The 14,198-nt window shown below is 40.3% G+C and overlaps 1 protein-coding gene across 1 annotated transcript; it reads right to left on the bottom strand.

Annotated features, from left to right (window-relative positions):
• Window positions 1–2,356: 2,356 nt before the first annotated feature.
• Window positions 2,357–11,615, bottom strand: LOC145416258 (uncharacterized). Its single transcript, XM_080285258.1, has 3 exons — window positions 11,382–11,615; window positions 10,584–11,243; window positions 2,357–3,277 (listed from the first exon to the last, which is right to left on the bottom strand). Exons 1-3 carry the CDS (start codon window positions 11,613–11,615, stop codon window positions 2,759–2,761), a joined length of 1,413 nt encoding a protein of 470 aa, XP_080141384.1. The 3' UTR covers window positions 2,357–2,758.
• Window positions 11,616–14,198: the final 2,583 nt, after the last annotated feature.

The raw sequence follows: 14,198 nt of genomic DNA on the forward strand, positions 1-14,198 counted from the left end.
TTAAACTGCCTCCTTACCGTGTGAACCCAGTGAAAGTTCCTCTCATCCAGAAGGTGCTTGGCTACCTGTTGGACCACAAGATGATTGAGCCCTGTCAGAGTGAGTGGAGTTCTCCTGTCACTTTAGTCTCTAAGCCAGGTGGGTCACAGCGGCTTTGCATCGACTACAAACGTGTTAATCAGATAACCAAAACAGACACTTACCCTCTCCCTCGCGTGGAAGATTGCATAGACAAGATCGGAAAGGCTAGGTACATAAGTTTGATTTGTTAAAGGGATACTGGTAAGTACCTATGACTGAACGTGCTAGGGAGATCTCATGTTTTGTAACACTAAGAAAGACTTTTGCACGTTCTGTAATGCCATATGGTATGAAGAATGCACCAGCCACTTTTCAGAAGCTCATGAATGTTGTAACAGAGAGATTGGCAGGGTGTGTTGTTTATATTGATGATGTATTAATCTTCAGTGACAACTGGAAAGATCACCTATGCCATGTCAGTAAATTTCTTGAGCGTTTGGTTCAGGCTAAACTTGTAGCTAATTTATCAAAGTGTGAGTTTGGTCAAGCTAAAGTTCAGTACCTTTGGTACGTAATTGGCGATGGACACGTTGCACCACCAGGAGCTAAGGTTCAGGTTACAAGTGATCTTCCCAGACCTAAAAGTAGGAAAGAGCTACAAAGATTTTTGGGAATGGTAGGTTATTACAGGAGATTTGTTCTTTTCAATTCTTGTATCACCACTTACAGACCTACTGAAAAAGGGAGTTAAATTTGTCTGGACCGATAACTGTGAATCCTCTTTCAGCACACTTAAAGCTATCCTATTAAGTCAGCCAGTGCTCGCTACTCCAAATTTTGCTAAGCCTTTTAAGATGTCTGTTGATGCAAGTGATACAGGAGCTGGGGCTGTTTTGCTGCAAGAGGATGATCAGGGTATTGAACACCCTGTATCTTATTACAGTAAGAAGTTCACTCCACCTCAAAAGAACTACTCAACTATTGAGAAAGAGCTTTTGGCCTTGATTTTGGGTTTACAGCATTTTTCATTTTATTTGTGTTCTGGTTTTGACCCCATAGTCATTTATACCGATCATAACCCACTGAAATTCCTTAGTAAGTTTAAAGATAAAAATCAGAGATTGACAAGATGGAGTCTACTTCTTCAGGAGTATTCATTAGACATACAACATGTCAATGGGAAAGAAAATGTTATTGCAGATTGCTTATCTAGACTTTACAGTAGACAGATTGTTTTAGAGTAATAAGAAATTTCCTTTGTAAATTTCTTTTTCTTTGTGGGGAGGTGTTACATAGCCTATGATTTCATCATCCCTTGTATAATTCTAACTTATGATACAGTTTTGTTCATGATTGCATCATCCTTTGTATGATCCTAATGTACAGTATGCTGCATGTTTGTTCACGATTCGCTACGTGGCTTCCATAGTGACCAGGCTTGAGTGTTCTACCTCACTCCCCCCTTCTCCCCCTTATAGTAGAGTATGTCGTTCTTTCTGTTGTTCTGAGCAGGATTGTCAACTCTTCGTCCTCTATGCCTTCATTTGCGCGTCCTTCTTACAAGTTGAATCAAGCTCTGCCAGCCCCCTATATAATGAGCTCAGTCTCTGCATTAGTTGCCACTTAGATCTACTTCTCATTCTGTTCACATCTCTGTCCTCCCCTGTACAGTATATTATTATTTTTGTGAGTGCTCAGGAAGTCTCCAGCCATCTAGCTGCTGTATAATTAGAGTATAAGTGTTATTACCATTTTTCTTGTACTGTATAGCCTAAGGTGTTAATTCGTAGGCCTGGTAAAGTTTTTATGATTCATATTGGTTTCATACTGTCAGCCAGTATTAGTAATATTTTGTATCTGTAATAATATTATATCTTGCTTTAACTCAGCATTATCCAGTTTTCTCATTTTATCAGGGCTAACTTAGATAAATTTGCTCTTGCTAATTTCGTGTTATTAGAGGCTATTGCAGTTAACCATATACGTAACCTGTTTTGCCATTACATTAACCTTATGAGTACTGAATGTTTAGTTGTTAGTTTGAGCATTAAACTTTAACTTGTAATATATATATATATATATATATATATATATATATATATATATATATATATATATATATATATATATATATATATATATATATATATATATATATATATATATATATATATATATATAGAGAGAGAGAGAGAGAGAGAGAGAGAGAGAGATATACATACATACATATATATATATATATATATATATATATACATATATATATATATATATATATATATATATGTCAGATCATTAACTATAGGCTGTATATTCAAACGAATCTGGATCCCACTTCTTTACTCTCGAACCTCATAAGAATATTTAGCGAGTGCAACTGTACCTAAGCTACCTCTGGCTGTAGGCCAATAAACCACAATATATGATGTACAATGAACGAACACAATCTTCAAAATTCCATCCCACACAAGCCAATGGCATAAAAAATACCTCTGTATGTCTGGCCTCATGCAGCCATGATCTAGACAAAGGATGATCCCTAGCACCATTACGTAGCCATTAATTCCGGCTGTTACATTTGTTTCCATATCAGTCACAGGATGGACTATGTTTGCTCATGTATCAGATGAGAGAATATTGAGTGATTACAATGCATAAATAAACTAGTGTGCTAAGTATGTTGCTAAGGCCACAAGAACACAGGTCATGGTGTAAGCAGGAGTGGCACCAGCAAGGCTTACTGGACAAGGTCTGGGAGGACAAGACCACATTGGGTGATAGTGACCTCAGTTATGGGGTTGTGGCTGACAGCGGCCCTCACCACCTCCAACCCCGACACCATTTCACCGAACGGACAGCTGATGCTCCTACCTAGGTAACCACTGGTGCAGATAAGGAAAGCAAATTCATTCATATCATTAGCATGCCTGCAGCCCAGCTCCCTTGCATTGCACTGCATTACCAAACCCTCTGTAATAGGCTTTGAGTTCGCAGGGCTTTGCTCAAGGTCAGTGATGAGGGGTCTGTTGCTTCGTTCATTGTTGGGCGTTACATAATTTCTAAATGCTAAGCATTCTCCAGCACTGCCCTGGTTGAATACTTTGTCAGCTTTGGCACCAAGGAAGGAAGGTCCGAGAGTGGCAAGGCAGAGTGCCATGAACTGGTGTGCCCGACGCAGGTGGCACCACAGGCGGATGTTGACTTGACCCAAACACTTCCCACCAGCACTCACTTCCAGGAACACCTCAGATGGTACCTGCTTGTGGAAGGGACAATGGTTAACTGTGAACTGATACATTGATATATGGCATACCATACATCACTCCAGGAACACCTCAGATGGTACCTGCTTGTGGAAGGGACAATGGTTAACTGTGAACTGATACGCTGATATATGGTATACAATAAATCACTTCCAGGAACACCTCAGATGGTACCTGCTTATGGATGGGACAATGGTTAACTGTGTAATGGTACGCTATATGGCATACAATAAATCACTTCCAGGAACACTTCAAATGGTACCTGGTTATCGAAGTGACAATAGTTAACTGTGTACGTTGATATGTGACATTCCATAAATCCCTGAGGTTCTTTAAGCACTACTAAGAAAAGAATATGAATTAAGTGCACCATTTAGAGGGATAGCATCATCATTATTATCGTGACACATTTCACCCTCCTAATGATGAGGTGAGGCAGGGTCCAGAAAAGAAAGAAAAATAAAACATGATAGAGAAGGATAACTAATCCACAGCATGTCCAGTGAAATGGGAAAACTTCATTCATTTACTTTTCTATCTCCTTGATTCCTGCCTCTCCCTCACAGGGATGACAGTGCACGCTTGTTTTTTGATATTTTTATTTATACAATAAATGTGCACACTAGCGGACCTGATTGTACTGATCCGGACATTATTCCATCAGGCGGGCCCACATAATCACTCAAAACATTATGGCTCATAAGAGAAGCATACATCTGCTGTATACGCTGCATACCTGCCGATATCAGTGCTACACATATCGTATGCAATGACAAACTCACAATGACAGTATATTTAATCTGATGAATAGTTACAGTACATCCATAACCAAAAGCTTGGCGACGCTTCCCTGCCGGCTGAGGCATTGGAAATAAAACAGTTTATGTGCCTGTAATACGAAGCATACAACAAAACCTTACCAGAAGAAAGGGTACTCTGTGTCATTTGTGGAGGAATCAGAAATATGGAAGGCAGGTCACAATGCTGGTAAAAGACTGTCGGGGAACTTATGCTCATGACTGTACATGACCAAGACCCTGCATAGCATGTTGTTGCGGCAATCACGGCGTCAAGTACCTTCCCAGTGGTGAGAGAGAGAGAGAGAGAGAGAGAGAGAGAGAGAGAGAGAGAGAGAGAGAGCAGGAGGTACGGAAAAATCAGTAATAAACTATATGTAAAGGGTAAGCCGAGAGTATACCTGACCAAAATCACCATAACATCTTCAGTCCGATGTCATGCATAATACTTTTCTCTGTGATTTACTTCTACTCAGGTGAGGTTTTTAGAGCTGGAGAAGTTTGATACAGACTTCACTAATACCTTCACTGCAAAACATCATTCCAGTGTTGAATAGAATCGTCAGGAGTTTCAAGAGCTGGAAGAAAATGTCGAAGGGTTAATGGCTAAGCATACACACACACACACACACACACACACACACACCGCTCGCTGGTGCAGTGGTAACGCTCTCGCTTGCCAACTGGTGGACGGGAGTTCGCGCCTCGCTCAGGTTGCGAAAAGTTTCACTGACGAAGTGGGTGGTTACTGTCCCCCTGGAGCAAGGGGACGGGTGTGTGCGTGTGTGAAGGTCACAGCCTTGCCCTTAGATCGGACTATATGAGCTCTCAGCTTCCTTCCGGGAGGGTAAAAGCTGACGATCACGACCATCAAGTGATCCTGACCGACCCGGTGAATTACACACACACACACACACACATACACACACACACACACACAGTGAAATAATAATTAACCTAACCTATGTTACCCACATTCTCTGTGCTCTCTGATTTTCACTAACATGACCTACTGCCCGCAGCTCTCTCTCTCTCTCTCTCTCTCTCTCTCTCCAATCCATTTCTCTTTCACGTTAGTTAGATCTCAGTACAAATACGATCTGCTATAACCTCGTCATGAGCCAACAGGCCTCTTGTTACCTGTACTTCCAATGTACTCTCCCATCTATACACTCTTATGGTACAGGTACCGAAAAATATAATCACTGACTCAGAACGGTAAACACTGTCGGCTTGTTTATTTCAATAATAAATACTCTTACATTCATTATGTTACCTAATGCACAAAAAACAAAAATTACACAATGACTTATAATGATCTCACAGTAACTGGTATTCCACTCTAGGCTCAGTACCGTTAATGTTGGATTGGGCGTCTGGCCACACAGTTCTGTATAAATGTTATGGAAAATATCCTTTGACGCCCTTCTTCACTTTTCAACGGCCGCCTCTGATTTTTTTTTTTTTTTTTTTTTTTTTTTTTTTTACAGTTGTTGAACCCGTCACAAACGTAACCCATCACAACACCCCTTTCCTTAATGGGGAGTTTACTTTCATGACTGCAGTAATGGGGAGGGGGGGGGAACTGGTAAAACCAAGGTAGACCGACAAAAAAAAGGTGGAGGGGGGACACCGTGTCACATTATATATTCTCTCCCTGTGACTGCCCTACGGCTATTAATTTGTCTTTTTGAAACCGAGGCATTGTCTACTACTCTAATGGATGAACAAAATTTCCGGATGTTCGATGACTCACATGCACATATGTAGCTACTTGTGGAGTGAAAGGAATAAGTCGGCGTTGGTTTGGTACTAGACTGTTATTGCATATCTTGATCGACAATTTGTTTTTGCCAACAGTTATCCCTCCCACACACACACACTAGTACCAGTCAGGTCTCTTAAACTAATTGATGAAAGTGTTGTGATTGGCTTGGTTAATGACGGAATTAACAAGTCAAAATGATAAACTGGAGGTTTCGAGGCGACCACTGGACAAGTGAGGAAGAGCGTGAAAGCATATTAGGCATGTTATGCAGAACTGTCTGGCAGCTAATGTCAAAGCCGCAATGAAGACGTACCATTGGTCAAATATAATAAGTCATATTATAATGCTACTGTTTCACTCCTTTTCCAAAAAAAAAATAATAATAATAATACTTCCATGTTTTGGTTGCTGCAGTGAACAGGCCCAGGATGTTTACTCTGTTGATTCTTCGATTTTTTTTTTTTTTTTTTAGATTACCCTCTCCTTATGTGAATATTCTCTTTTTGTGCAATTTTTTTTTTCTTTTTACCATTTTTCCTCTCTATTTTCCCCTTCCATTCTCACCCATTACCCCTCCTGTTCCCTCCTTTCCATTACCTTTCTGTCCCTTACTAATAATTCAGTTTCTCTCGCCTTCCTTCTTTGCCATATACTCTCTCTTCCCTTCCTCCTCTCCAGTTCAATCTCGCTTCACTTCCTCCCATCCAAACTTCTGCCGTTTTCTTTTTCCCATCCACTCCCACCAGCGTTTCTTTCTTCATTCCACTCTTCTTTCTCTTCCTTCCTATCCGTAGAGAGTATTCGCCCGTCCCTTCCTACTTTCCATTTCCCTTTTCCTCTTCTCCCCTTTCATTATCCCTCTCCTTCCTTCCCATCTGTTTCACCTCCCTTTCTTGCTTCATTCCCTTTCCATTACTCTCCTTCCATTCCCTCCACATCCGCTCTCCTTTCCCTTTCCTTTCCTCTTTATCTTCCCTCCTTTCAGTCTCATCCACTCTGCCTTTCCTTCATTCTCCCCTCCATCGCCTTTCCCCTCAGCCACACTCCCTTCTTTTCACATCTGCCTCCCCCCCCCCCTTTCTCTCTCTGTTTCTACTTTCTTTTGTTCTCTTTCATCCCTGACCTCCTCCCCTTCATCTCCTTTCCTTGTCTCATCGCTCTGTTTACAGTGTTTCCGGCTCTCCCATCCTTCTCCTCAATTCTGCTATTTCTCCTCCATTCACATCTACTCCCTTCTCCCTTCCCTCTTTTCCACAATCTCTTTTACCTTTCTCTCTTCCTCCCTCCCTACATAATTATCTACTCTCTCTCTCTCTCTCTTATCCCCTTTCTTCTCTTCCCTTCCCTCTTCTCCCCCTTACTTTCCTTTGCCTCCATCCCTCTTTTTATATGTTTTCTCTCTTGTCTTCTCTATCCCTCTCCTTCCTTTACATCCACTCATTTCAATCTTTCATTCAATTCCTTCTCTTTCTCTCCCTTCTCCGTCTCTTCACAGGCCCATTCTATGTTATATAACACATACACACGACTGGAAAAGATATCGGCTCACTGGCGCAATGGACCACTGAGGATTGCCCAAAGGACCAGTCCACCGCTGGATGAGCAGGCTTCATATTACCTGTCACATGGAGTCAGTCTGTTTGAATCAAGTTAAAAATATCAAGCCCTTGTCTTGGTCTAGTCCTTACTTAGTTCATCCAAACATGTCAGTCACGCCTCAGTGTCCTTGCTTCATCAGCCTCTAATACCCTACATTCTCACACACAAATCTGACACATCCACCTTCTTCTTGGCCTGCCACGCCTCCTACCACCTTCAAACTCACGTCCATATACCCTTTACACCACCTTATTTACGACAGGCCTGGGCAAGAACTTACTCCAAAATCGATTCCTTCTATTCAGATCAGCTTATCACAAAAAAATATAAATAAACCAGTGTTATCAAGGAGGGCGTTCACCGAGTTTCTATGTGCCCTGACTTTATCAGTATTTGTTTACTCTGAGGAATCAATTCTGGAAGCGATTCCAGTGGTTCCACTGGGACTGAGATTCAGAATCGTCAATTTTCACCTTATCGATTCTTCCCCTGCCTTAATTTACACCTAAATCACCATATATTATCTATGTACACTCTTCTCAACCCTTTTGTCAACATACTTCTTTGCTCCACAGTTTTCAAATATTGCATTACACACAGATTTTGAGCAGCTGTTAATTTTTCATGGCAGGTTACCATATTCCTAAAGACGGTGCTCTAAAATTATTGGAAAACCATTATACAGGCCTTATTGCTTCGGGTCACTTTGTTATTTAGTTATCCTTATACTTCAACCAAAGAGCATCCTAGACATCTTGTCAATAAGTGTTATCATAAAGTTTAACACACACACACACACACATAAGCATAAAATCAGACTACCCCGCGTGGAATAATATAGCTAGCTCAAACCGTGCTAGTGCACTTTCATTTTTTTTTTTTTTTTTTTTTTTGTCGTGCTACTTGTTTCAGTCCTGCGTAGGGGAGTAACACGCCACTCGAGGGCTAAGTATATTTATCATATCCACCCTATGTACTCTATACACAGTCTTCAATACTCCAAGTTACACTGCTCTTACTCTTCACCCACACCAAAGTCTCATCATCCTCTCCAACGCCTTGCTCCCTCTTGGGAACCCTCGAACAAGGGATGTCCGCGACAGAAACACCTCCAGACTACCTTATCCTCACACACCACTCTCACTCCCTCAAACATTCATTTTCCTCTTACTTCATATTTACCAGTATACTGCATCATTCTCCTCTTCCACCCATACATTAATGTGGGTACTAAAATACCCTGCAGTCCTCTTGCAGCATACTGATAATACTGCAGGCGTTAACAATATCATAATTCAAGCACAACGATTTTAAGCATCAAGTACGAGTGTTTAATTTCTACCTCCTAAAGTTATCTGTAAAAAGCCGAGTAAAACTGTATGGCTTTGGCATAACACGATATAAACAGACACATGAGCTGAAGGTGTTACTGAGTAGCCCCTACAACCTGGACACATCTTTCAAATCAGGTTGGACCTGTCTGTACTAGCCAGAATATACAGCAGGATCGCGTTATCAGCGTGCTAAACTTCCATAATTATCCGTACTCTCGCACCACATAATATCCATTCTTCACCTTACGAGCCTATGCCCATTCTGCTTTATCCACGCAGTTAGCAGCGAGAACGTTTGGGAAACGTGATGAGCTCGGAAACCTAATCGGACTAAACTCGGGTCAACTATTTTTCTTATTTGGAACATACAAAATGTAGGTATCCCACTTTTGCCATGCACAGAAATAATGTCGTATCAACCTCTGTGCTGAAAACTGACTTCTCTACTAGAAGAATAGAAATGCTCGCCATGCATATTCCAATACACAATAAATGTTTTCTTATAAATGAAACAAATTAGGAGACTCTTGGTGTCCTGCATGACAAATACCATTAACTGATCACATCGCAACAAACACCTCGAAGCAAAATGTGCCATTAATATCCTCAATATTATATGAGAATTACAGCTGTGAACATGAAGTAATACATTAGGAACTCTCGAGTGACAAAACTGAATGACGTGTGAAAAATAAATATTCGAACTGCTGATCCAGTCGGCGAGAATGAAATAAAATAATTTGGTTTTACGCCAGGTATCACCGAAGGGGTAAGACGTTGCCCCTGGGTAGAGGACTTTTGGACTGGAGTATGTAGCATTTTACGACCGAATGCCCTTCCTGATGTCTATCAATGACCCTTGGGTGGAGTCGATCCTCCGACCTTTCGGTCAGAGCGGAGCGCTCTAACCCAGTGAGCCACGGCTGCTTAAACTATCTCGAAAACAAAATGTTATACCAGAGGGTCAAAGGGTGCCAAAATTATCATTTTGATCTCATTATTACAATTCTGGACGATAATTAACGGGACCAGACAGAGATTAGCTAAGCATCACCAAAATGAAAAGTACAGATGGAGGTGCAGTTGAAAAGAGTAAATATTGCCTCACATCGCCTCCACACTCAGGCCCCATGAAGTCTGACAAAACCATCCAGCCTCATCATCCTCATCCTGTGCCCAGCACTCACCTCTGCTTAATACCTACACTGTAGTGCATATTCTATTATGCATTCATGTGTAAGATGTTAACTAAAGCGTCAGAACTATTGGTTTGGTAGGACGAGGGGTAACAGCCACGGATTTGGTAGGGTAGGGGGGGGGGAGAGACGTGAGGGACCTACGCCTCCCCATTTTCGACAGATCAGTGTTTACAATACTAATAGTAACAGAAGAATATTATTTACCAAAATATATGCATTAAAATACCTTATATAAATGTTATCTTTGCTTCCATTCAGTGAAAAAAGGGGTTTAACAATAACTTTGGCCAAATTTCGAGATGAATCAGTGTGAATTCAAACCTAAGGCATCTGCTCTAATAATCATGCTTCCGCTTTTTCAAATGGCTTGATCAGGCCTTGTGTAAATAGATATATAATGGTAGCTAATTTGAGACCGTGGAACCAGCTGAACTTTTTCCAAAAGACTGTTTATCTAAGTCTTACAATTCATAATTATCAATTACCATGGCAGCGTTCTGGAACCAAGAAAGTGTGGCTAACGTGATCACACTGAAAAAAAAAAAAAAAAAAAAAAAAAACACAGGGTGAAGGGGATAACATGATACCAGGTGGTGTCTTACCTGCAAAGAGAGGCGGGTATCAGAGTGGAGGGAGATGCAGTGCAACAACAGCTGACTCTCTTTATAATCTAGCCGGACACATTGCACGTTACTCTTCGAAATGTTGGATGCCACCACTGGATTATTCTCTGTCACTTCCTTTCCAGTCTTTGCTTTCTCTTGCTTGTCCTCAGCATTTGTTTTATGACTGTCAGCTTCTATTACCTTTTTGTCGTTAGGGAGACAGTCTTTACTAGAGTCAGCCACTGCTGAATCAAGTCCTTTTATTAAAAGCTTTTGGAAGGTCTCCTTGGATTCTTTAACTTTTTCATCAGCCTTTTTGACAAGTTCAATGCTAGTGGCCTTCCTTGTTTGCTGGAGGAGTTGGTTAAGGTTTACCCATGAGTCATTCAAGGTGTAACTTTTCTGACAGAGCCCACTCACTCCCTGCAGCACCATCGTGAACCTGTGTTTCACCTCCTCCTGCTGACTTTCCAGCTTCATAAACAGCAAATTTATCTCATCCTCAAGAGCAGCTTGCTTTTCCTGGATGTAAGCCTTGGCCAGCTGGACAGAGTGGCCCTGAGGATGGCCAGAGTACAGGCAGAGGCTGCACAGCTCCGCATCACATTCACAGCACCAGTACTTCAGGTCATCACCATGAGTGCCACAGGTTCCATACTGAATAAAAAACATATTGTTACAGTGCCATAATAATTGCCTAAGTACATTATATAAGATTTTGAACTAACTTTCAAACAGCTATTACTGCTGAAGCTGTTTCAAAAGGTATAAACCTCAAGAACATGCGCATCTTACCTCAGTGTTACTGAAGGAGGATGTCAAGCTGAGGATGGTGTAGTTGACGGAGAGCTGCTGCACATTGACTTGGTTGTGACTCGTCCTGCAGGTGGGACAGAGTAAGTTGCCTCGGCCCTCGACAGCGACCAGGCAGGAACGGCAGAAGGTGTGGCCACATGGCAGAGTGACCGGCTCCCGCACACTGGCCTGGTACACCTCAGAACACACTGGGCATGTCACAGCCTCACGCATCACCTGCATCTCACCTGCACATTGAAATATTCAGTGTGTTACTGACTTCGGTGTGGTGCATCCATACTTTATCTTTGTTCTTCTTATTAGTATAACACTCATATAAAACTTCACTACTCTCAAGCCATGCTATCTCTAAAACCATGTTCACTGGGTGCTGCGTATTCTTATATTAGTTTTGTCATAACAATATTATCCCCTTCAAAATCTCCCCTTTCATATACTTAATAGCCACTCTCATGTTGTCATAAAAGTATATGTCCCTCTAATGATCCTGCAATATGTTCCTTGCTGTAATAGGCTGTCCTGTTTAAATGGTGTCACTAGGTTTATATTCCCATAGTGAAGCACAGATATCTGAGAGAGTAAGAAAGGGAAGTGGTGCAAACACAAAACATCCATGTCTGCAGAAGTAGACTGGATCACTGGAGGAAGGACAACACAAACCTAGCTCATACCCTGCATACTACAAATGGGTAATACTAGTGAGGTAAACACACACACACACACACACAAAAGGTTAGGGAAATACGAGAAAAGCAAGACAAGACCTCTAAAGGTGACTTTCCGGAGTGTAAACACTGTGGAAAAGATACTAAAAAATGCAAAGAATCTTATGGAAAAAGAGGAGTTCAAAAATGTATGGATAAAAAGATGCCTAACACAAGAGGAACTGGAATTACTGAAAGAGAAAAGGGAGGAAGCAAAAACAAAAAATGAGGGAAGATCAGAAGAGGACAAGAAGAAATTTTTTTACAAAGTAATAGGATTGCAGGTACGAAAGTGGTACACAAACAGGATGGAAGAAAAAGGAGGAAGTTAGTAGAACCATGTCATGACAAGTATATAAACAAGATGATAAAGTTGATGTACTCAAATGTGGATGGAATGGTATCTAAATTACTAGAGATGAATGATTATGTCAGAGAAAATGAACCACAAATAATATGCCTAACTGAGACAAAATTAACACCAAGGATATCCAATGACATACTAGACTTAGAGGAATACAATATATGGAGAAGAGACAGAAATTTAAAAAAGGAGGAGGAATTATAATATTAACTAAGAAAAATCTAAAAGTCAAGGAAATAAACCTAGATATACCATCACAAGTAGAACTGATTGCAGTAGAGATCGACACATCTGAAGGTAAAGTAATTGTAGCCAATTTGTATATGCCACCCAGATCAAACACATGGGAAAGAGACGAATATGAGGACCTGGCAGAGAGTACAATTCAGAGTATAAGATCCTTGCTACATAAAATGGAAGAGAAATCGGAAAGAATTATACTAACTGGGGATTTCAATACAAATATAAATTGGAATACTCTAGATATAAATAGCCAAGAAAGCTGTTGGGACCAAAAGCTCCTGGATCTCGTACAAGAGTTTTTCTTAACGCAACATGTGAGGGAAACCACTAGAAAAAGAGGACTTGATGTACCTTCAGTGCTAGATCTAATATTTACTAGGCAAGAAAATGACATTGACAGTTTAATATATCACCCTCCACTCGGCAAAAGCAATCATGCAGTACTAAATTATAACTTCAGAATAGCATATGACATAGTAAACAGCAATGACAGTTACAAAAAGAGACTAAACTATAAAAAGGGAAATTATCAAGACCTAAAGAAGTATTTCTTAGAAGTTGATTGGGAAAATGAGCTTAGAGGACAAGATTTAAATGCTGTATATAAAAAATTTTGTGAATTTTATGAAATAGGAGTCCAGAAGTACATCCCACAGCACAAAGAAGCAGATAAGAAAATACAGAAATGGTTCAATACAGAATGTAAAAAATCAAAAGAAAAAAGAGATTTGTTGTGGAATAGATACAGAAGACACAATAGTGAAAGGGCGTATAATAATTACAAACAGGCAAGAAACGACTATAAAAGAATAAGGAGGGAAGCCCAAAAACAGTTTGAGGAGGATATAATAAATAAAAGTAGTGATCAACCAAAGCTGTTTTACAGCTATATCAGAAGCAAAACCAAAGTAAAAGATATAATACAATCCATTACGGACGAGGGAATCACATATACACAAGAGAAAGATATTTGTGAAGCACTAAATAAGAATTTCCAATTAGTTTTTACAGAAGAAAAAAATTTTGAGAGGGACTATGTGGAACACGCATGTCCACACATACTACCAGATATACAAATAGCAGAAAAAGTAATACAGGAGGAGTTAAGTAGATTAGACAGAGGAAAAGCAAGTGGTCCTGATGAAATTTCATGTTGGGTGTTATGAGAATGTGCAAAGGAGTTAAGTAAACCATTATTTTTAATTTTCAAGAAATCCTTGAGTCAAGGGAAACTACCTGATATTTGGAAAAAAGCAAATATAGTCCCCTTATTCAAGAAAGGAAATAGACAAAATCCTCTCAACTACCGACCAGTATCACTGACCAGTGTTGTAGGCAAGGTATTAGAAAAACTTATAAGAAAAGCTTGGGTAAATCATCTAGAAGAACACAGTATGATAACAGAAAGACAGTTTGGTTTCAGAAAAGGAAAATCATGTGTTACTAATCTGTTGAGCTACTATGACAGAGTAACAAACACAATAC

The sequence above is a fragment of the Coenobita brevimanus genome, chromosome 105, assembly GCF_032717465.1.
Source record: "Coenobita brevimanus isolate Jiangsu-jjx chromosome 105, ASM3271746v2, whole genome shotgun sequence".
NCBI lineage: Eukaryota > Metazoa > Arthropoda > Malacostraca > Decapoda > Coenobitidae > Coenobita > Coenobita brevimanus.